This window comes from Cantharellus anzutake (genome assembly GCF_015039405.1).
Source record: "Cantharellus anzutake strain C23 chromosome Unknown EI90scaffold_5, whole genome shotgun sequence".
Lineage (NCBI taxonomy): Eukaryota > Fungi > Basidiomycota > Agaricomycetes > Cantharellales > Hydnaceae > Cantharellus > Cantharellus anzutake.
This window is the reverse complement of record NW_024066955.1, coordinates 1226013-1244334: the sequence shown is the minus strand read 5'-3', so window position 1 is coordinate 1244334 and position 18322 is coordinate 1226013. Positions and strand designations below refer to the sequence as shown.

The 18322-nt window shown below is 49.8% G+C and overlaps 8 protein-coding genes across 8 annotated transcripts; 2 read left to right on the top strand and 6 right to left on the bottom strand.

The window, feature by feature from the left end:
• Positions 1–2486: 2486 nt before the first annotated feature.
• EI90DRAFT_3117149 (uncharacterized protein) lies at positions 2487–2783 on the bottom strand (the record flags this gene model as incomplete). Its single annotated transcript, XM_039062956.1, has 2 exons — positions 2487–2642; positions 2700–2783. The coding sequence occupies 2 exons, from the start codon at positions 2781–2783 to the stop codon at positions 2487–2489; spliced, it is 240 nt and encodes a 79-aa protein (XP_038922012.1).
• A 930-nt stretch (positions 2784–3713) lies between these two features.
• EI90DRAFT_3117148 (Sodium/calcium exchanger protein-domain-containing protein) lies at positions 3714–6467 on the bottom strand (the record flags this gene model as incomplete). Its single annotated transcript, XM_039062955.1, has 5 exons — positions 3714–5156; positions 5221–5432; positions 5494–6057; positions 6111–6201; positions 6306–6467. The coding sequence occupies 5 exons, from the start codon at positions 6465–6467 to the stop codon at positions 3714–3716; spliced, it is 2472 nt and encodes an 823-aa protein (XP_038922011.1).
• A 278-nt stretch (positions 6468–6745) lies between these two features.
• EI90DRAFT_3285963 (uncharacterized protein) lies at positions 6746–8591 on the top strand (the record flags this gene model as incomplete). Its single annotated transcript, XM_039066994.1, has 4 exons — positions 6746–6845; positions 6923–7008; positions 7092–8059; positions 8115–8591. 4 exons carry the CDS (start codon positions 6746–6748, stop codon positions 8137–8139), a joined length of 1179 nt encoding a protein of 392 aa, XP_038922010.1. The 3' UTR covers positions 8140–8591.
• On the bottom strand, positions 8589–10364 carry EI90DRAFT_2093119 (L domain-like protein). The gene is made up of 9 exons (XM_039052568.1): positions 10214–10364; positions 10097–10163; positions 9813–10027; positions 9576–9744; positions 9444–9518; positions 9235–9381; positions 9098–9184; positions 8868–9037; positions 8589–8791 (listed from the first exon to the last, which is right to left on the bottom strand). Exons 1-9 carry the CDS (start codon positions 10243–10245, stop codon positions 8764–8766), a joined length of 990 nt encoding a protein of 329 aa, XP_038922009.1. The 5' UTR covers positions 10246–10364; the 3' UTR covers positions 8589–8763.
• Positions 10365–10484: 120 nt separating this feature from the next.
• Positions 10485–11427, bottom strand: EI90DRAFT_2906570 (ankyrin repeat-containing domain protein; the record flags this gene model as incomplete). Its single annotated transcript, XM_039054257.1, has 5 exons — positions 10485–10835; positions 10888–11017; positions 11076–11129; positions 11180–11237; positions 11361–11427. The coding sequence occupies 5 exons, from the start codon at positions 11425–11427 to the stop codon at positions 10485–10487; spliced, it is 660 nt and encodes a 219-aa protein (XP_038922008.1).
• An 82-nt stretch (positions 11428–11509) lies between these two features.
• EI90DRAFT_3036321 (P-loop containing nucleoside triphosphate hydrolase protein) lies at positions 11510–14383 on the top strand (the record flags this gene model as incomplete). Its single annotated transcript, XM_039058697.1, is given in 12 exon segments — positions 11510–11553; positions 11609–11712; positions 11732–12225; positions 12280–12428; positions 12485–12598; positions 12657–12727; positions 12777–12885; positions 12943–13353; positions 13415–13683; positions 13752–13917; positions 13977–14081; positions 14139–14383. Coding segments are annotated over 12 exon segments (2093 nt in total), but the record flags the coding sequence as incomplete, so codon positions are not given.
• EI90DRAFT_2092009 (RlpA-like double-psi beta-barrel-protein domain-containing protein-containing protein) lies at positions 14091–15845 on the bottom strand. Its single transcript, XM_039052566.1, has 8 exons — positions 15479–15845; positions 15382–15417; positions 15308–15328; positions 15235–15254; positions 15153–15179; positions 15062–15098; positions 14982–14994; positions 14091–14933 (listed from the first exon to the last, which is right to left on the bottom strand). Exons 1-8 carry the CDS (start codon positions 15599–15601, stop codon positions 14500–14502), a joined length of 711 nt encoding a protein of 236 aa, XP_038922006.1. The 5' UTR covers positions 15602–15845; the 3' UTR covers positions 14091–14499.
• Positions 15824–17671, bottom strand: EI90DRAFT_2092067 (uncharacterized protein). The gene is made up of 2 exons (XM_039052567.1): positions 16005–17671; positions 15824–15945 (listed from the first exon to the last, which is right to left on the bottom strand). Exon 1 carries the CDS (start codon positions 17480–17482, stop codon positions 16043–16045), a length of 1440 nt encoding a protein of 479 aa, XP_038922005.1. The 5' UTR covers positions 17483–17671; the 3' UTR covers positions 15824–15945; positions 16005–16042.
• Between the last annotated feature and the right edge of the window lie 651 nt (positions 17672–18322).

Genomic DNA, 18322 nt, shown 5'->3' with positions numbered 1-18322 from the left:
TATAGTCTGAGTCCTCGAGGGAGGGTAGGTTCTGGCAGAGGGTGGTGACGCACCACTCTGAGTCAGTTTTGATGTGTAGGTAGGATGAGGGGGCCGTCGAGGTTGCGGCATGGTGTATAGCTAGCATTTCCGCTACATTGTTCAATTGTGGGAAGAGAGGACTCACTCTTCTACTTGTGTTTTTGGGGTTGTCGGGGCTGTGCCAGACACCGAAGCCAGCGGTTGCATTTGTCAGGGCCCGGCCTCGGACTCGGAGGCTCCCTGACCTCAACCCCCATCTAACCTGTCCTCACACTATGCAGGGCATGAGATGTATAGTAAAAGGAAAGATAATATATACACTTGCCTATGCGGGGCATGAGATGAGAAGAAGGGTAAAGGTCTCATCTCCCCGCATGGTTGCTATATAAAGGAATGGGTCACATGCCCACAACTATACAGCTCTTAGAGTTGTGTAGTGTGACCCGGAGGGAACATCCAGGTGGCAGTGCCCAGTAAGCGTGGGAACATTCTGGGCGAGTTGCTCGCCCAGAACTGTGGCTGTGACCCGTGGGAACATTCTGGGCGAGCTGCTCGCTCAGAAAGTTCCCACGCTATCTCGTGTGCGCGGATACACAACACAGAAAGGCAACAATGAAGGAATGGAAGGAAGGGATTGGTTGGGGAGTCTGGGGCACCCTAGGGCAGGGTGCTGAACCCTGACAGCGTTGGTGTCACCATTCAGGGAGCAGGACCCATCAGTGAAGACGGCAGTGTCTGGTGAGGACAGGGGTTGGTGCCGGGGGGGGGGGGGCTGGGGAAGTTTGGCAGGAGTTTGCCAAAGACACGGAAGTAGTGGTTCAGGGGCCGACCACATTGGGGGGATGGGGTGAATGTTTTGATGTCATCCAGTTTCCCGATGGCATGCAACTTGGTGCTTTCCAGGAAGAGGTGGTCGGGAGGGGGTTGATGTGTGTGTCGCTGTGTGGGTTGTAGAAGGGGTTGAGGTTCGTGACCACTGCTGTTGCGTTCCGGTAGCAGGCGTCGGGGTTCTTGCAACCTTTTTGTCTATAGGTGCAACAGGGTGCACATGGGCAGGTTTTATTCTGGGGGACATGGTTGGGGTTTTCTTGGAAGTCTGTCTGGGAGATGAGGTCTCCAATCCTGAGGCAATCGTGGGTTTTCCTTAGGCAGGAGGCAGTTTTGGAGCGGTCGCTAATCGGCGTGTTTTCTTCTAGGCCGGGGTGGGCCCAGGCCAGGAATTCAAGTTTGGCGTCCAGATTTAGGATTGGGTTCTCCAGTCTTAGGTTGTATTTCGCGCCTGTGTTGAGGGCGTTGCATAGTTCTTTTGGTAGATTTCTGTTGTGGTACCGCACCTTGAGGAACGGTTTCTGGGCAACTGCGTCGAGGATGTAGGGGGGATCGGATCCGATGGGTCGAAGGTTCTTAGGGAGGGTGGCTATAATCATGGCTTCAGCTGCGTCTGACGCGGGTGGTCTGTTGGAGGACCTGTCAAGTAATCTCTGAAGCTTGGTGAGTTGGATTGCTTCGTTCCTGTCACGGATGTTCAGGATCCCTTTTCTGCCTAGGATTCTAGGTTGGTTCATGTAGTCCATGCTTATTGGGGGGGGGGTGTCGGAGTTCCATGTGAATTCGCGTATTCTCCTGTTTAGGTGGTCTTCGATTTCTTTGGGCATACCCTGGGCGCGCGTGTGGAATTGGGTCATGCCGCCAATTGTCATTTGAATTATCAGGCGGTGGCCCTCGATTGATGGGTACGTTTTATTCCATTGCGTGAGTGGGCTCTCCTTTCTGATTGCAGAGCTGATGACAATGCTGCACTCACTCAAATCTCCTTCATTTCTCTCTCAGACACAACACAGATTATCGCGAACTTAGCATCAGTATCATCGGTATGTGGCAGGTTTCGTTATAGAACAGCATCGCTGCGATGGCGAGTTGTAGGCTGTAGTATTGAGCTTGCACAGCCCACCTTGATGTCGATGATGATCGACTACATCATGCTTTACTGTAAAACTGGTGTACATAACATGAAATCCTACACTATGTGTCACGTCGCTCAATACCATAGGATATCTGGTAAAAGATGGTACACAGAACTTGGTTACCAACCCTCATCAGGTGAGTTGGTACATTACCATTCCTCAATTACCACCCGAAACTTAGTAAATGGTCCTTTACCTACGAAAACTTGGTAATTTACCAGAGTTTACTTCCCACTAGAGTGCGTGCTTCGCATCGCAGAAACCTGCACAGCCATTGCAGTAGATACATTGTGGAAGGGCGGCATTTGACAGATGGAAATCAAACAAGTGAGAAAGGTTTCCAATGCAAATGCTGTTTCTGAAAGAGGGGCTGACTTTAATTGAGAAGAGTCGCGACTGTTACTTACAGAGAGCCCATTTTGAAGGAGATGCAGTGAGGGTTGCAATGTCGTTCTTGGGTGTAGGACCGTTGCCAAGGTAAGCGTTTGAATGCAGCACGGTTTAGGTTAGCCCGGTTTCAGTGAACTTCTCCAAGAGGCATTGAGTGACCACTATGTCACCAGGTTTGAGATCGAGGGGGTAGGGCATATTTTTGTCCTGTTGGAAGTTGTAGGACCCCAGCGGTTTGGCGTCATAGATGTTCTTGAACGGGTCATCCTGTGAGAGGTAGGAGAAAATGAAGAAACAAATGCATCACGGGAATGTGAACATCACCTCAGGTGCAAAAGCGGACATGGGCACAGACTCGGAGGTGATGCTGATATTCTTGATGTTCACGTGTACAAAGACGACAGTCATTCAGGCCGATTAAGACGCAAAGGCGGTCTGCCTCCAGTGGTGGAACTAGCAAACAGAAGCAAAGTCATAAAAACCACCAACCTAGACACCGACATCGACGTAGCAAATGGAGTCCAAGGACAGATAGTGGCGTTATGGGCAGAACCTCGCGAAGAGACAGAAACCTCCAGAGCGGTGCAAGAAATGAAGTACCCTCCATCTTGTGCATTGGTCAAGTTAGAATGATACCGAGGTCCGCAAATAGAGGAACTGGGGGAGTCAATGATCCCAACCATTCCTACTGAATGATCGTTCGATGTGAAGTTGGGATGTGGAGATAAGAAAGTCATCAAAAGGAGGCAGATAACACTGGATGGGGCTTACGCTTTTACAGATTATCGTGTGCAGGGACAAACCATAGAGTACCTATGGGCGGACTACCGAGAGGAAGTCTTACACCATTCAATGCGTGCATCACATTGTCAAGAGCACGAGGATGCGCGAACGTAAGATTGGTACGAGACTTCAAGGACTCACTGTTCACCAAGATACCGTGTGAGCTCTTGGAGAAGGAGGATGAAAGATTGATTTAAAAAACAAACGAGAATGGAGGAATCAAAAACAAACACGTTGAAACGAAAGATAGAATACAAAGAACGCCATGTGATCAGAGCGTGACCAGAAAGTGAATAACAACCCCAAACTAGAGAAACCAACACGTAAGCACAAGTGGCACAAACTACGTAATTATGCCAGGCACTGCTGTGCAGGTAACAGTGTGTTGGTAACAAGGAACGTGCCTTTTGCCGACATCATCACTGTCATCCAGAAGATTCACTGAGAATGAGGATCGCTGTACATGTATGATAGAAATTGTTATACTTTTCGAGTCTAGTCTTGGTATTACTGTACAGTGTACACGGACTAAATCTGCTATAGAAAACAGTGGTCTCAATCTATTGATCCTTTGGCCCATATTTCAACAGACACGTTCGCTATCATGATCCCCACATAACAACATATCAAAAACAGCCCCCACTTCTTGTTCAGTTCATAATTGTTCATCGGCACATATATTAGCGTGCTCACAAGCAACCCAAGTAGTCCGCAACTGCTGATGAATAATGTCCGAGTGAATTCCAGTTCATATGGCTTCCCACCTTGCACTTCTGAAATGACAAATGTACCGGAGAGTCCAATACCCAGGAGTATATTTAGCATAGGTCCTCCGAAACAGGCGCTGAAGCCCATGATGGGTGCATAGGATGCGACGGTGACATTGGCGACGAAGTCAGCGAGAGAGTTACCAACCGCGAAGATTGTGAGGCCAATGATGGCGGGAGAGAGTCCAAAGATAAGGCCAAGTGTCTGCAAATAGCCATCCCGGATCATTGGGACGCGCATTTTACAAAATTGGTCGTCAAAACTCACTTCGAGCAGTTGGACTACTTCGTCCGCAATGGCCATGATCCACACCACACTCACCATAAAACCCAACAAGCAGAGAGCTAGTCTAAGTCCTGGATCCCTACCCTCGCCAACGGAACAGAGCACGAGTACCGCGGCTGAAATGCCGACAACAAGGGTAGCTAGCTCAATCCAAACCCCATATGACTTTCCACCGAAGAAAATCGCCATGACCCAAAGGGGGCCCAAAATAAGTTGAATCGCGGTAAGGTATTTATTAAGCTCTGGCCCAGGCTGGGCAGCCACGTCCGAATCCTCTGAGATATCCTGCTCTGGCTCCTGATCCACTGCCCGCGAATGATGGCGTCCATCGACTGCTGTTCTGGCAGGATGTGCCGAATCATCGTCAAATTCAACACCAATAAGAGGTCCCTCGGGCACTTCGTCTTTGACGCTCCAATCATCATCGCCCTCCACAACAGACGAAACCACCACTGGTAAGGTAACAGTCAACATGAACACGGCGGGAGCCGCAAGAATTGACGCTGCTGCGCTCAGAAATCTCTTCTCACTTAAATGAAACAGTGTTGGCGTGAGAACGTGGAAAATTCGTGCTATTCGCCGTGACATGCCCTTTCGCCGCGAAAGTTTCGTTGAGGCTATCTCCTCAACTGCTCTGAGTTGGAATGGGTGCGTGGTGGATATGGTCCCAGGGGAGGGTGTCGGAATCTGCAGCGTTTGTCCGTTTATGTGAACTGGAAGTGTAGATTCAGGTAAAACGAGCGATGACGAAGGACGTCGGGAAGAGAGAGGACTTGGACTCCGTGAGGAATCGAAGTATGAATGTTGTGGATGGTGGGAGGAATAAAGAGATGGAGGACGAACATGGTAGTGTCCGCCCAGATACGTCGGTGAAACGGGTGACTCGAACGCTGCAAGGACCTCTGTCGCGGATTCTCGTCGCAACGATGTCACAACATCGCGGAACTCGAGCGCACCAAGGAGTGAAAATGAAGGGAGTTGTTGATTGGATGTTCGCGTGTTGAAGAACGTGATAAAGAGATTGGACGAGATACATGAGAAGAGGACAAGGGGCCACGACCCATGGTGGGACGTTGGGGGATGTCGAGCTGAGGGAATTCATTTCTTGGCTTTCGGAAGGAGGGATGAGCATGTGATCCCGTTCAGGTAACGAAGTCGACCGCTGTCGAGGTGACCAAGGAATTTCCAATCTTGGTGTCCGTGGTTTCCGCGCCTCCTCGGCTGCAAGAACGACAGAGTAAGCAATTGGCTCCGTTGGCGCGTACAGGCCACAAAAACTTACGGTCATCCCTGTATGGCTCGTCATCCACAACGTCCACAAGAATTTCAATTCCCGGCTCTTGTTCATGTTGGGTGCGCGAGATTTCAAGTGACTGGGCCATGCGTTGCCGTCTCTTCTGCCACATAGAACCCACGACCACAACTGCTACATAGCATATATATAGCGCTACGAGAGACAGAGCCTCCCAAAGCATCAGCAAGCCATCATAGAGCACCGTGATCAACAGCAGCACAGCGGCTGTGAAGAACCCTACGTCCCGAATGAAGTGCACTTTTTTGACTTTGAACTCAGTGATGATGCACATGGAACCCGCGACAACGGAGACGATGAATGAGGCAGCACCGATCAGCTCACCAACGGCTAGGCTTCCGGATCCGGTTCTCATAGCAGAGAGGGTTGCAAACAAGTCAGGGCTTCCGTTTCCAAATGCCAGAAAGGTAACACCGGCAATATTATCATCTAAACCAAAGGCTTCTGCGAGACTTGCAAGATTAGGGATAAAGAAGTCGGAGGCCGCAACGCCAATGAACGAGAACAAAAACATGAGCAATGCGATGAAACCGGCTAACGTAAGGGCATGAGCACATCAATGGACAAAGCGCAAGTGTGATACGTACCAAAGACGAATGATCTGGCTACTGGGGTCGCGCAGAAATATTTCTGCACATATGTAACGGACAGCACAGTGTCCGATTGGGCACAGGTCGCCTTGACGTGGGCGCATTGTGTTTCAACCGGATAGGTCAGCGGAGCACACTCGAGCAACAGTATTCTTCAGACAGCAGCGGTATCAATGAGTGCAACCAACTCACCTCAAGCTCGTCAGCCAGGACCTTGGCAGTGGATGCCGCATCCCGCTTAACAAAACGATGCAAGCCTGCAACATTTGAAGAACCACCAAAACGTGTAGACTCGCGACTCCATATGAGAAAGCAGTTCAGGAGGATAGCAAGAGTCAGGAGCAGTCGTCTCATATTTGTCTTGGCATCTGTGGAAGGACGACCTCTGGTCACGCTTTACCTCGAGTTCGTGACGCAGAAATCAAATATTATGCATTGATCGGCTGACTCGGCTATAGCCAGTGAACACCTGATCAAGCCAAACAACCCGGAAGCAAATCTCTGGTCGACAACCTGCTTACCTAAACGAAACGTGATTAGACATTTCCATCACATTTTCCCTTTTCTCCCTGAACAAAACATCCCGCATCAATACCAACCGCGTCTCACTGACTGTCACATACGGATTGACTATGGCAGCGTCAACTACCATCACTGAAATCAAGCCTAGAGATGACGCGCCACCGCGCCCACCACTCCCCCACGCGCTGCTCAATCCTTTGCTCGCGACGTGTGCGTACCCTTTTGTTGTGTCGTTGAGTCAAAGACCATCTCACAACTCCTTTCGCACGCCTCTTCTTTCCCGCCAGTGAGCGTCGACACTCTCCAAGTGAAGTTCCAGGTTATCACCCGCGACGATCAAGAGATCATCGTTGGACGTCTCAAAGTGCCCACGGTTCGCATGTTTTCCGTCAACCTCGCCAACCCACGTTGTTTTTGACTCAGCGCACGTCTCACACGTTTCTCTCCCCCATATAGGCTACCGGGCATGCATTCATCCTCAGGCGATTCGATACCGGAGCAATCAGCGTCTCTACCATGATTCGTGCTGCTTATCCCGGTTTGCCGGACGATATCGAGAAGAAAGAGACAACTTGGGTCCGAACTGCATATGACTGCGCGGGCGCTAATGGTCAAGGACCCCGTCGCCTCGCTGGCGTCTGGGCTCCTCTGCCCGTTGCAATGGCCCTCGCGCCGTCGTACGAGCTTGATGAGGTCGTACAGCCTCTGGTGGAGGCTGAACCCGATCCCAAGGGCATTGCTCGCAAGACCGCCACTCGCTCGTCCACTGCCACTGAATCTAGTCCTTTACCGCCTATAAGCAGCCCTCCATCTAAGCTATCTCCTGCTAGCACAGCCGCTGCGTCGAGTCCACCCGCAAAGCGCCGTCGAGGTGAATCGCCGTCAATAACCAACACACCCGCCTCCCTCCCTAAACTCTCACAAACCTCTCAGCTCCCTGTTCGCACTACTCGCTCGTCTGCCTCTCCTGCTCGCCTTACCGGCCGTTCGTCTGCTTCTCCTGCACGTTCAATTCGGTCCAGAGCAGCCGCAGTCGCGACTAGTCCTAAAACAGCGCCGGTACTAGAGAATGCTGCAGCCGAGCAAGCAGAAGAGGAAGCCCACGTCCCAGGTCCTGACATGAACGAGGACATTGCCGAGCAGAAGCTCCTTGTTGCGACTCTCAAGGCTGCTCAAGAGGTCGCAGCTTCTGATCCAGCTGCACATATTAGCTCCGTTTCAGTGAAGAGAAATCATGAAGAGACATCCAGTGGCGATGCGACAACGACTACGCAGCTCACGTTGAATCTACAGAAGGATGAGGCGAGTGTTGGTCAGGGGGCCGATGAGAGGCCCATCGCCACGAACCGCAGGATTCTACTTACGCCAGCACGGAAGACTGCGTTGTGGGGCACTTTAGCGTTTTCCATTGGATTGAGTGCTGCGTAAGTTCAAGCTCCGCCAGTTTTGCAGACACTTATACATCATATTTCGTTGCAGCGCATTCCTTCCCCAGTTCCTCTAATCCGCCATGGTAGTCTGCTTAACCAGCTATCATCCCTCCCACTCTCACATTCACAACCAATTTTACCCCCTTTACGTTTTCGGCGTCTGTCCCGAACTATTCCTTCCGGACTAGCTTCATCATAATTAGCCATGGGGCCCCATATATTTATTATGAACAAGATGATGGTTAAGCCATCCGTGTACAACACCGAGTCGCACAACCTATTTTCATTTCCATGCTTGGTCTTTCCTTTCAACCTTTGATTTTTTTGTCCCATGTCCCGTTTTACCATGTTGATGACTTTACGCCGCCTTATGCCATTCTTTTTCGTCCCCTGGGTTGTCTGGTTTGTACAAGGTCATGCATTTAATCCTGTACCGAAGTGTTCATCTGTTGCATGAGCGGTAGCTCGATGATATTCGCTTAGTACACGGCGACTCAATACAATGTGCATGGTCATCTTCCCTTCTTGACCGCCAATAGACTCCGCCAGGAGATGCAATACGGCCCCAACAAGCGATCGATCGGTCACGAAATGAAAATTGTGCATCCTTACTCGATCGAGAAAAGCTTGTACAACCGGTGGTTCGATTGACAAATTAGCTTCAAAGAAGCGTTGGCACTGTCGCGAAACACCTGTGCTCAATCCAACGGTATCGGTTTGACATACCTATGACACAGATTGCACGTCAGGAATGATTGGCCATCTCACGCAAGACAGATATGAAAGGGTCGCTGACACGCACGTTGCGTCCACTTGCGTTACTTGTGGGAGAGAAAGAATGACCTTGCGCCTGTACCCTCCCTGGTCGTTACGCTGACAGGGATTTCCCTCAAGATAGATCGTTTCGAGAGTAGCTGTCTTGCCAAGTTCACGCTGGAGAGCACGGAGATCAGGTATCTGGTTATCGTTTATCTGAATGAAGAATGGTTTCTATCAATCGTGCGAGTACAAGCGGAAGGAGGGAGACTGTACCCAAAGTTCCTCAAGTCCTTGAAGATGCGACAGGTTCTCGAGCTCGGTCACTTGGTTGTTGCCCAGATCCAGAGTCTTGAGTTTTAGCTAAATAAAAAATAAGACTTGCCGTCAGAGAGAATACTAATCTATCATACGTTTTTCTCGAGGCCTTCGATTCGCTGGACACCGTTATGACTGAGGTAGAGCTGCTCAAGATCTTCAAGTCCCTCTAAGTTTTCGAGCTTTGTGATGCGGTTGGATTGGATAGAGAGTATCTTGAGCTTCTTCAAAGTTCCTAGATTCTGGAAACCAGAGGCATCATCGGTATCCAGACAACGGAGCTAAACAAAACTCTGTGCATTACCTCGAATCTGGCTATCTTGTTCTTTCCTAGCCATAATTCTTCGAGATTCACTAGGGCTTCCAAATTCTCTATTGTCTGTATGACGCGAATCGTTCAAACCGATCCAAATGCCCTACAGAGATTTCGGCTTACCCGTATGCGATTTCCTCCTAGCTCGAGGCTGCGTAATGTCCGTCCGACATTGCTCAGCCCGTCGATGTTTGTTATTTTGTTCTGCACAAAATATACAGTATCGAGGGATGTGAGGTACTGTATAACTTCCGGGATTGATCTAAGAAGATTAAAAGACACATCCAAGGATCTAGGCGGGCGGTGTCCTGTAAGCTCACGCTGCCTCATAAAGAATATATGGTCTGGCAGTCAACGCACTGCAATTTGTTCAGATTCTTCAATGCCATCCCCAAGTCCTTTATCTGATTGTCGTAGACATCCAGCGCCTCCAGCTCAGTCAGGGCGCCAAATTCGTTGGGGTCCAACTCCGTGAGTGCGTTTTGACGGAGGCACAGTGATTTAAGGTGGGTGGCAAATCGGGGAAGACGTAGAGCTTTCACGGATGAAATTCGAGAGTGCAGAAGCTCTATTTCCTACACGCAAGGCAAGCGGGAAATAGTAATGACGAATGAAATGGGTGGCTCGACATCTTGAGGGCTTACTTCTGTGTCATCTGGGTATTCTGCGAGGAGATCGCGGCTCTCTCCAGCCTCACTGTGCCCTGATATACTATCATCGTCATTTTCATCCTCACTATCTTGGTGCTCCGTGGAGATAACCTTAGGGGGGTGCCAGCCTTCGTCGCCCTCATACACCACAACTACCCGCTTCTTGGGAGCTACATCGGTCACATCATCCCCCGAGGGCGAGCGTGGCAATTCTTGCGGAACAATATCTTGTGACTCTATGCTCCTGTCGGATTCGGATTCCATGCTAGGCATTTCGATCAAAGTCCGTGTTAAACGAAAACTAAGAATGAACCAATGCGGAAACAACGATGCACGGTTCCGATAACAATTGAATGAGGCGCTTAAGTAAATCCAACCAGAATTATTTGTCCTCGCCCTCATCTCGCCGTTGGCGCTTCGATGGTTCAGCATGCGTGAGCTCCTCTGTCTGTTCCTCCATCATCGTGTGACCCTCTTCGATTCCGCCGATAACAATTTGTTCTACTGCCTGCCGCAATACTTCATCAATATCCGTGCCATCCAAGTCGGAGCGTGCCATGATCTGCTCAACATCCGCCATAAGCCGTTGAGTAAGTCGCTCTGATGCTTGTTCCGTCGCCATTTGCGATGGAAACTTGGTCGGTGGCACTAGGCTGTTCTCCCTCGGCTCCCTCGATAGTCCTCTCAGATACTCCGCTATTTCAGGAAAGTCTTCCTCCAGATGTTCTTCAGGCTATACAAGCTCAGGGGTGAACTTACAGTCTTGGAAGAGGATTAACACCCACCAAAACTCCATCGTTGTTTCGCCTGTCACTAAGGGCTCCATGATCCACGAGATATTTTGCAGCTTCGACACTTTCAACCGTATAAAGCGGTGTGTCTCCATCCTCATCCGTAACATTGACATCACCCCCTCTATTGGTCGGAATTCATATCGGTTGCCCACATTATTGTGATGAATCCTTCTTCACACCTTGAAATCAGGTAATCGAGAATGTTTAAGCGGCCATAAGAAGCAGCAGCATGCCTGCAGGTCCGAGTGAGTATACGAGCGCTATCGCGTGCAGGATGACGGACATGGGAGTGTATGTATTTGGGTCTGGGTCGTTGGGGGACATACCTTGGGGGAAATGGGCTTCAGAATCTAGGGATTCCAAACAAAAAAATGGACTCGCCCTGTTCTTCGATAAAAAACTGCGCAGGAAAGCTCTTCTTGGTGAACGCAATCAAAAAATGATCAGTCACTCTACCTTTACACGCTCAAGATCGCCATCACTAGCGGCAATCCATAGATTCTTTCGGGAAGTTGAAACAGACGCTGGCATCAAATTGAGGTGAGATAGCAAAGATTGGCGCGCCGAGAAATTAATGGAAGTCCTACATGAACGTGACTATTTTTAATCAATTCAATGGCACGCAGTTCCGTGGCCACAAAACGCGATGGTCCCAAGGTTCGCATTCGCGGATAATGGCCTGTCTGATCCTTATTAATGTCAAGGCTCTTAGGCATCTAAGAAGTCCCCCAAGGAACACACTGTCCTGGACAAGTACAAACTCTCGTTGCACCGTCAAGCAATCGCTAAAGCGCAGATGCTAAAATCCATAAGCAGGTGACCAGCCCCCTTTAAGGGGAAGAGATAAAATCCAAGTTTCCGAGCCTGCCTTGATACCCTCTGGTTCGGATGAGGGTATCAATTTCGGGGAGCCTATATTGCTCCAGAGCCTTGCTCGCTCTGCAAATGAATCAGAGTCTGACCGTCACATATCAAAAAAACGGAGATTGGGTTCGGAGACAGAGCTCTTGCCAATGGACCTAGATGTCACTGCTTTAGACGAGGTGCCCACTCCCGAGAAGGATGAGGAACATCCCCCAGAGCCTCCTGCTTCTGCACGAATTCGGGATGAACGGCCCTTCCCTGCATTTCCCAAACCTATTAAGCCATTGGCTCCCAGTCGTTCTGTTCTCCTTCGTCAAGGCCTAGATCAGGCCGTCGTTGAGGCCAAGAGGGTCGATTGGTCAGACACCCTCCTTATAAACCCCACTGCCGCAGAAGATTCTTCAGGTCTATCTGAGAGCACGCGGGCAAAGTTGGCTAAGCTGGGTATAAGCCATCTTTTCGCAGGTATGTTACTATATTCATTCATATTCAAATGGGCGCGCTAAGGGTCTACCCAAGTACAAAAGGCAGTCTTGTCTTACCTTTTGCCCACTAAGTCGAGCGGGGTAAGATCGCTGTATGCTCCATACAACCCGCCCCGAGACCTATGTGTCTCTGCTCCGACTGGGAGTGGAAAAACTCTGGCTTATGCCCTGCCTATAATAGAGGTATGCTGATTTGAGCTGGGGAGCAGAAGCCGTCGAGTTAGTAATCGATCCCGAAGCTGCTTTCTAAACGAATAGTGACAAGATTGCGCGCATTGGTCATAGCGCCGACACGAGAGCTGGCACATCAAATCTATCAGACCTTCCTGAAGATAGGCGGGAAACCGTTGAAGGCAAGTCCAATCCACTTCACAATTGACGTAACGGAATTGATAATAGTTAACTACTCAGATTCGGGTGGCTTCAGGTGAGACATCATTAGCCCATGACCAGGAGAACATCGTTGGGGGATCCCCTCAGTCGTACGTTTCGAAATTTCAGCATGGTGGAGATCTCAATCTTTCGAGGTAGACTCCGCGGTGGTCAGAGCATGGTGGACGTACTTGTATGCACTCCTGGACGTCTTTTGGATCTGTTGAGCAACACACCAAATTTCACATTGCAACACCTTCGTTACCTAGTAAGTTGGTATCGGCGAATATGGATGGTGCTACTGACACTTGGGATCCACTTCCAGGTAATCGATGAGGCGGATCGACTTTTAGATGATTCTACTAACAATTTCCTTCCTAATATGCTTGCTGCACTCCAACCTCCTCTTCAACCAACTGTCAACCCATCAGCTACCGGAAGTATCTCGGGTGAAGGCTCATACATCGATCCTTTCCCGATACCTGATCCTCTCTCGCCGGCTTGGCTCGTAGCGTCTTCGCTCGGTGGTGCTTGCACCGAAGTTACGGAAGATAAACGCACTTCATGTCAAAAACTGCTGTTTTCTGCTACCATGATTGCGAACCCCAGCAAGCTGGCAGCTCTCAAGCTCCATGATCCCCAGTATGTCATCGTTAATAGCCGTAATAATTTAGATACCTCAGCGGGAGCTTCGGCGGATGAGCCTTATACGCTCCAATTTCCGCCTACGCTCAAGGTTAGTTTCGTGCCAGTAACCAATTTTTTTAACGAATTGGCCAGTGACTTTGACTTTCCAGGAACACTATACTGTCTGCGACTTAGCACAAAAGCCGCTTTTCCTCTTATATCTCGTGCATGAATGCAACGTCCGAAAAGCACTCGTATTCACCAATTCAGCTGAATCGACGTCGCGATTGGCCAATCTCATTGAGTTCTTTGAGGAATCATTCGCGTCATCGCGAGACGACTCTCCGATGCCTATAACTGTCCAAGCCATCTCAGCTGAATTAAACACCTCGCAGAGAAGGAAAGCGCTAAAGGAGTTCAAGCGTGGCGAGAGCGGGATGTGTGTTTTCCCACTTCTAATCAGTCTCCGATGAGTCGCTCACACAGGCGTCGCTGGAATGCGTTTAGCCTCGTGTGTTCTGATTTGCTTTCTAGAGGGATTGACATCCCGGATGTCCCCCACGTTGTGAGCTATGACGCAACAATGGATGCGGAAAAGTATCTGCATCGTGTGGGTCGCACAGCCCGTGCTGGAAAACAAGGCAAAGCTTGGACTTTAGTCGAGGAAAGAGAGGCATGTTTTCGTTGCTGCTGTGGCTGGTTGCTCGACTGATGTAGTTATTTGCTTGGCAGTGGTTTGTTTTCCGGAACGCGATGAAGGCAGCCCATCATTTACAAGATATAGAATGCATCTCAGTTACCGAGTCTCAACTGCAGCCGTATATGCCTCACTACAATGTACGTTGTTGTTCTATTATTGTGATGAGGTTTATATCAAGCTTTACGATCGCACAGGTGGCTATCAGTCGGCTGAAAGGGATCTACTCGAGAAAGGGCAGTTCCGCAACATAGTAGGAAGGGGATTTGTTGCACCCTTGTGTGCGTTTGATGTCCGCGCAGGGAATGATCCAATATAAATAATTTCATTAGGAAAGGAGGCTATCGTTCAACGATAAGTGCTGCTAGGCGAGAATAAGACGATAGTAACCCCGGAGGACCAATAGATATGACGCAGAACACTCAGTATGGGTATGAAGATGTAGAGTAAGGACAGGACATTGGTCTTTGATCCATGATGTAAAGCCAATTGAGTAAAAGAAAGGTGTATAGTTCACTAAGAGAGACACCGCTCGTCCCAGCTCTTATACGTAAGATTTTATGCTTGACCAGCGGCAACCCCAACCAACTTGCCGAGTGAAAGGAGAACGTTATAAACTGCCTGAATGTTGCCGTCTGTTTCATTCGAAGGGGTGGGTGCTGGTGCTGAAGTTGAGCTAGAGGTGCTGGTTGGAGTTGTGGATGTATGAATACTCCTGGACCGCGATCCTGTGCTCGATGCAGTGGTACTGGTGGACCTCTGTCTGGAGCTCGTTGAAGTGGTGGTAGGAGTGGGAGTGGGCGTTCGTGTCGTCGTAGTGGTGGGTGTTGGTGCAGGTGCTTTACTTGTAGTGTGGGGCTTCGGAGAAGGGGTTGGCGAAGGATTGTTATTTGGGGGATTGTCGTTATACCACCATGTCATCTGAAACACGCCCGCACTAGTGTCCTCAAAGCTTGAGAATAAACTTTCACTGAGATCTAATGCACCATATCCTGTAGGGGATGTGAGAAAGTTGCTGTGTAAAACCACGTCAAACGTACCACATGTGGGACACTGGTGGGATTGGATTGGAAAAGTGAGATGCGTGAATGCGTTAAGTTGAGCATCGGCTGCAACGAACCTCGTCAGTTATCTGAGCTTGATGTGTCCGCCCTCCACTGTAATGATGATCAGGTCCGTCGCCAGAGAGGTCAGGCTCGCCCAAGACTTACTGTGAGATGGTAATCATCTTGAAACAACTGAAAGGACTCCAAGTCAAGACAATTGACATTAGAATTTCAGTGGGACACTTACTGGGAGCGGCCGTCCCATTGCTGATCAATGCCATTAGAAATCAAAAATCGTCACCATAGAGTATTACACATACGCCAGTATTTAAGGCCACGATCTGGATGCAGACGCAGTGAGACAGAGAGGCGAGGGGCTCAAAGAAAGACGTACGAAATCATTACCCGTGTTCCGAATGCCGCATGCACCCTGCCGATGAAAGAACCATAAGCCACATCAAATGCTGGGACTTCTCTAACGAAATCCTCACCAAGCCAGCAGCATAATACGTAGCTTGTCCACTGTACGTCTGTCCGCGCTTACTAATAGGAGCGGCGAACACGAAGGCAGAGAACGAAAACAAGATGAGGAGAAAAGAAGAGGGTTGTAACATAGTTTCTAGTTGTCAAATGGGTGTCGTCGAAAAGAGTTTGGTAGTCAATATGTTTCAGCTGAGTCGGAAAGAGCGTAATGTCGAGGTTTCGACGAAGTCGATGCTGGACGGCGAGAAAGAGCAAGCCAAGCAACTAGAGTGATGGTGGAGTTAACGGGTTTAATTCGGCTTATGTCAGCAAAAGCATGTTGTTGACTTGCGTAATTGATCATGACTGTAGGTACCAAGTAATAGGCTATAGGCCGCACACTGTATATGAGCTATAGCATATTAGACCTCTTGGGTCGCACATTAAAGGAAGGACACAAATCTATATACGTGCTTCGCAGACGGGCAGAACAGCACTGTCAGGACAAAACGCTGGTTTGAGGTGGGAAAGGATTTTGAACGAATACGCACGTACAACAGTGAAAGTCACCGACAAATCATCAGTGTGATGCGTCAATACTTCGTCCAGGAATCTTCTCCATAGAGTAGCGCCTGGGATGATCTCGCCAGATCGCTGGGGCCCGCGTTAACTCGACTCTGTACATCCACTTTGTTGGATACCTTCCTCACGCCATTCTCGGGAGCGGGAGTTTCCCGAAGATGGGTCTTGGTCTTAACAACGGCTGGACCTGGACGGGTAATGCTTGGTGCAGACGTGGAAAATGTAAGTTCGCCAGTCGAATACCCAAAAAGATGAGAAACAAGCAATTGATCAGAGCTGGTCGGGGTGTTACGCTTTGTATCTTCAAACGCAGCAGCAGCAGAGCTGTATCTTCTCGCAGTGGGGCCGCTGTTCCTGTCCACTTTTACAGAAATGGCGCGCGAAACAACTGCTTCTTCGGATATGTCGGGGCGCAGCTCCATCCCATCAGTGCGCTCATAATCAGAGACGGACCGGGAGAATCCGCGAGGAGAAGAACGCTCATACGGGAGGTTGGAGTGAGAAACAGTGTTCGCAATTCCAGGAAACTCCAGGGAGAAGCGCTCCTTCTTGATAAACACATGTGAGTTCATGCCAACAATGCCTTCTTCATTGTTTGTGTGTCCCCTCGAGGGCAAAGAAACAACGCCCTCGAAGGATCTGTCAGAATCCAAAGCATTATGGAGTGCCAGCTGAGAATCCCATTGTGCCCCACTCTGAGAGGATCCGGGTTGAGCATGATTATGACTGTCGTTACTACGGCTTGAGAGAGAGCGCCTCGTGTTGGGGTTGGATGGGGCCCGTTGAGGCGGAACTCGCTTCAGAGTAAAAGGCAGAGGTCGAGATATAAGAGGCAATGTGGGCCTCTGTCTCTTCAAAGAACTAAACTTGTCTTGGATGGCACTCTTTATGGAAGATGGGGACACTTTTCGGAAGGCAGCTGGAAAACCCAGCACGTTTCCACGGGAAGGGTGATGAGAGGCAGGTTTAAAGAAGTCACGCTTCAACATGGTGGGAGACTTTTTGGTCTCAGGAGGGCGGGGAGGGGAAGTTTGGGCTGCCTCAGGCCGCTTTCCCGAGGTGAACTCCGGATCAGTGTCAAGGTCGCTCACGTATGCAGCAGGAAGGAGCTGTTTGTCGTTGGCAGGCTTATGCTCCCTTTCTTTCTCGAGCCCGCCATATGGCCCATCCTGAAGATGATCGATGACGTACTCCTTTAACTTGCTCCGCGACCCAGGAAGAATTTTCCCTTCCTGCGCTTGTTCTCCCACCGAGCGTCGAATAATGGCCATGAGACAGCAAAGAAGAATGAACCCTCCGACAATGCCTAGGGTCAGACCTACCGCCATCTTGACGCGCTTCACGTTTGTCTGGGGACCCGGAGATGCTGCGGCGCCAGGGTGAGCTGAAGGCGACGCCACGAATGAAACGTGGAGGGACGTTGTCGACACTGCATTCGAGTTGGGATTCATTGCTTTCAAAGTAACATTCACATGCGTTGCGCCGCCGTGGCTCGGGACGTCGCCGTGAATAGCAGGTGGGGAGGTGCTGAAAGTGAGCCACGAAGAAGAGTTTTCCGGTTGATAAGAAGCCTCAAGCTTTACGTCTTTCCCCCAAGAAGTGAGATTCGAGAGATATGGCACAAAGGGAAACGAGAAGGGCTTTCCCAAAGGAACAGAAATCGAGGGGATCTGCGGTGTCGTGAAGTATGAGCCTGAAGTGTCAATGGAAATCGGAAGCGATATGTCTAACGAGTGTTGAGAGGCATAAGTAAACTCTGGCGAGCTGATCCCGATGATCACTTGAGAAGGAGAAGAAGGCCCGATACCGCCAATTGAACAGTTCTGAAGATGCAATCCAGATGGCGCGGTGACCAGATCGAACTTAAGCTTCTGGGCATCCAACTGCGCGAGTTGTTTCCCATCAAGGCGAATATAAGGAGCTACTATTTCCTTGAGGTCAAATTCGAAATGACTCCCTGGCACCACTTTCAACGCAGGCAAGACAGGGACTACTGATGACAACTCGTGCTTTGCGACTGTAAAATTGAATGTTTGATTCCCGATGCAGTGGCGCCACTCGTCATACGCGTCTAGTACAAGCTCCAGAGTAAATGGGTACTTGGTGTCTGGAGTCGTACCATCGAAAGTTATCGAGTCTTTGTTGAAGGTCAACCACGACGGCAATCCCGAAGCGTTGCTGAGTTTCCCAGCATAGATAACATCCGCTGTGCCGCCATCAACCTGGAAGGTACCCCAATCAAGACCAATGCTAAACGACCAAGAGGGTGGAAGCCATAGACCAGGCGGCAG

Bases quoted from the DNA above. Each gene is read 5' to 3' on its own strand.
- EI90DRAFT_2093119 (XM_039052568.1), bottom strand. From the start codon at position 10,245: ATGAGGGCGACGAAGGCTGGCACCCCCCTAAG. The intron at 9,382-9,443 runs GTAATGCACAGA...TCTGGTTTCCAG, and splicing joins ACAAGATAGCCAGATTCGAG to AATCTAGGAACTTTGAAGAA. The intron at 9,038-9,097 runs GTACAGTCTCCC...TTCTTCATTCAG, and splicing joins AAGGACTTGAGGAACTTTGG to ATAAACGATAACCAGATACC.
- EI90DRAFT_2092009 (XM_039052566.1), bottom strand. From the start codon at position 15,601: ATGTTACAACCCTCTTCTTTTCTCCTCATCTTGTTTTCGTTCTCTGCC. The intron at 15,255-15,307 runs GTATGTGTAATA...GGCATTGATCAG, and splicing joins TCGTGGCCTTAAATACTGGC to CAATGGGACGGCCGCTCCCA. The intron at 15,099-15,152 runs GTAAGTCTTGGG...TCATCATTACAG, and splicing joins AAGATGATTACCATCTCACA to TGGAGGGCGGACACATCAAG.
- EI90DRAFT_2092067 (XM_039052567.1), bottom strand. From the start codon at position 17,482: ATGAATCCCAACTCGAATGCAGTGTCGACAACGTCCCTCCACGTTTCA.